This window comes from Monopterus albus, unplaced genomic scaffold (genome assembly GCF_001952655.1).
Source record: "Monopterus albus unplaced genomic scaffold, M_albus_1.0 scaffold214.1, whole genome shotgun sequence".
NCBI classification, from domain to species: Eukaryota; Metazoa; Chordata; class Actinopteri; order Synbranchiformes; family Synbranchidae; genus Monopterus; species Monopterus albus.
The window spans coordinates 954,806-957,842 of NW_018128094.1; the positions used below are offsets into that span (position 1 = coordinate 954,806).

The following is a 3,037-nucleotide window of genomic DNA, read 5'->3' on the forward strand; positions in this document are numbered from 1 at the left end:
CCTTAATGGCATCCTTAACAACCAAGTTGAGGGTGTGTGAAAAACACGGAATATGTTTCCAGTGGCTTTTCCTCACAGCTGAGACATATTGGCTCCACTATCTGTAACAACAGCATGGATTTTGTTGGCAGTACGCCAGTCACCAGATAACTTTGTGAGGAATTCAGATATATTGTCCGCTGTGTGCTGTACAACTACATGAGTTGTCCCTAGATTGCAAGCCTGTATCTGCCAGTTTTGATCAATGATATGTCCTGACACAGCCAAATATGCTTCCTATGTTCTTGATGTCCACATATCAGTAGTTAAAACCATACTGTTGGCAGAGTCCATGGAATCTTTCAGGGCTGTTTTGACTTGTTCATACAACTTGGGAATTTCACCCATCAAGGCTTTCCTACCAGGGATGTGATATCTGGGATCCCACACCTTCATTAAGTGATGAAAACCGGCATCCTCTACAGTTGAAACAGGTTGCAAGTCAGTAACAAGCATCTTGACAAGGCTCTTTATGTCTCTGGCTTTTTGGGAATCATCTGAAAGGAATTAAAGTTAGCAAATGACAAAAAAGGGAAATCAAAATGTTATAACAATTTAATAATCATGCAATAAAATGTAAAAATGCTGTTTATTTATCAGTCTATTTAGATATTTTGTTCTAATCGAAGATATTTTAAAAATGTATCATTTATAGCCTGATATATACAGAATTTTTACTTCCATTAATAACATTCTAGAAACAAAATTGTCAATATTTTCTGATACATATAGTACTAGCATATGAACCTTTACGTTTGGCAACTAAATGAAAGAGCAGGGAACATGGCTTCATCCAAGATCCATGTAGCTCATTGCATATTGTTATGGTTGAGTCCCCCTCACCAGGATGGTGAGGGAGAACTGAGGTAGGAACCAGGTGCTAGTGAAAAAAAGATGGTTTAATGGTAGCAAAACAAACAAAGTAACAGAGTCAATATATGTACACGACCAGGTTTGGACAGTACAAAAACAGGGTAGAGCTGTGACCGTTGAAGAGACCAGGACTGTCAGAAAACGGCGCGCGTAATGCGGCCGAAAAGTGTTTTGGTGAACTCAATTAAATGGCCAGACGAGGAAGTGTTAAACAAAACCGTCTCTTTATTAAGAGAACTAAAACGAAACAACAAAACCATACAAGACACGGTGGACACAAAAACTCACGGTCAGTATCGGTCCCAGGTCAGAGCCAGCAAACACGTACATCCAAGGAAATCCAAAGTGCGTAGTCCGTAAGGAAAGTCCGATAAGCCGATACACATGAGCAGTCCGAGATAAGAGGGCAAGGCAGAACAGGGTAATCCACAAAACAGTCCGAGTCAGAAACACAAAATACCAAAAACCGAATATAACGCTGGAAAGTCTGAGCTGGGGTCTAGAACAATCTGGCAGCGTCCTCATGGGAGGACGCTGCCTAAATAGAGATGAAAACAGGTGCACATAATAACGAAGCAGGTGAAACTAATGTGAGTGATGAACGTAAAGAAAAGACCAGAACTAAGGTGAAACAAAACAGGAAATAGTGTCAAAATAAAAGCCAGACAGGAAGCAGTGGAACCGAATCATGACACCTCTGTGACTATCAGTGACAAAATGGATTCTTCTGTTTAGACAGTTACATTTACATTTGACACATTTTGTCTAAAAATACCTGGAGTCATTATACCAAGCCTCCTGAAGTGCTTTCCTCCATATGTTCACTGATATTGGGTCTCTAAAGTTGCTTAGTGCTCTTCTACAGAGCAGCTGGCACAACCTGGGCTAAAATAAGCGCTTGTAGAGTAGAGTAATGCTGTAATCAAGATGTCTTACCCTAAGTCAATAGGCTGTAGTCATGCTGAGAAATGCTGAGAGCTAGAAGGTGCCAGCTATACTGGTGAAACAGGTTGTGGGCAGTGGTGCACTGCAGGCTGTCCCCATCTTGTGATGGTCATCTCAGTTGATGCAGCAAGGCAAGGGGGACATCAGCAGGTGGAGTGGAAGCCCCCCCCCCCCTTGGCACCCTGGTTAGCCAATTTGTTGTACTCGGCAACGGCCTTCTCCGTCTGCAAGACTTTGACGTCGATGCCTCTCTGCTTCACAAAGTCCAGAGTGGAAGAAGGAACCTGAGAAAACAGACAACAGCACAAATGGACTTGGACCACATCAGCATAGGAGACGTTTCAGTCTCTCAGCTGTGTCTGATGGAAGATGGAAAACGCTCCTATTCTAAACAGTCTGTCTGCACGGGCGCTGTAACGGCTCAGTGCTTGTTTAGTGGGCAGCAGACCTACACTCCATAATCCTCCCTCCAGCTACTCCACCCTGGTCCTGTTTTGACTCAGTCTTGACTTTCATGTCAAAGGTTATTTAAAGGTGCATAAACAAAGATTGCCCACACTGTCTGACTGATAAGCCTTCTTAATATATTGAGGTTGAATTCATTAAGTGAGGACTGGTATTTATTTGAACCCTGAATGCACTGCGCTCTTTGTAAATCTGTTTTACCTGCAGCGCTTCACTCATGCCTCTGCCGATGACCAGTAAGTCAATTCCCTTCTTCAGCACCTCGTCCAGATCCGCAGGTTGTACTCCAGGGTAATGCTGGGGTGGGAAGGTAAAATAGTATGTGAGCAGGGTCCTGGTGTTTTACATGCTTTTGTCTGTCCATTCTGCACTGCTATCAATATGCGCGAGGCCGGCACACCGGCCGACCCGCTCAGGGACAGGATCAAGAACAGGCTTGAAGGCGGCGTCGGCGCACCGGCCGACCCGCTCAGGTGCAGGACAAGGAACCGGCTTGAAGGCGGTGTCGCCACGCTGGCCGACCCGTTCAGCAGCAGGAACTGCAGCAAAGGACCTGGCTGGTGGTTCTCCGTCGGCACACTGATTGCTCCGGGCCCTGGCGGGGACACTGTTGTCGGCACACCTTAGCACAGTGGTATTGCAATATTTTAAAAGTATCAACACCGAAATATCAACTGGTAGGTATCGAAGTATCGATACGTCCATACCTAGAACC

At 44.7% G+C, this 3,037-nt stretch overlaps 1 protein-coding gene across 1 annotated transcript; it reads right to left on the reverse strand.

Moving 5' to 3' along the window:
- Positions 1-1,580: 1,580 nt before the first annotated feature.
- aamdc (adipogenesis associated, Mth938 domain containing) lies at positions 1,581-2,664 on the reverse strand (the record flags this gene model as incomplete). Its single annotated transcript, XM_020619082.1, has 2 exons — positions 1,581-2,141; positions 2,524-2,664. Coding segments are annotated over 2 exons (282 nt in total), but the record flags the coding sequence as incomplete, so codon positions are not given.
- Between the last annotated feature and the right edge of the window lie 373 nt (positions 2,665-3,037).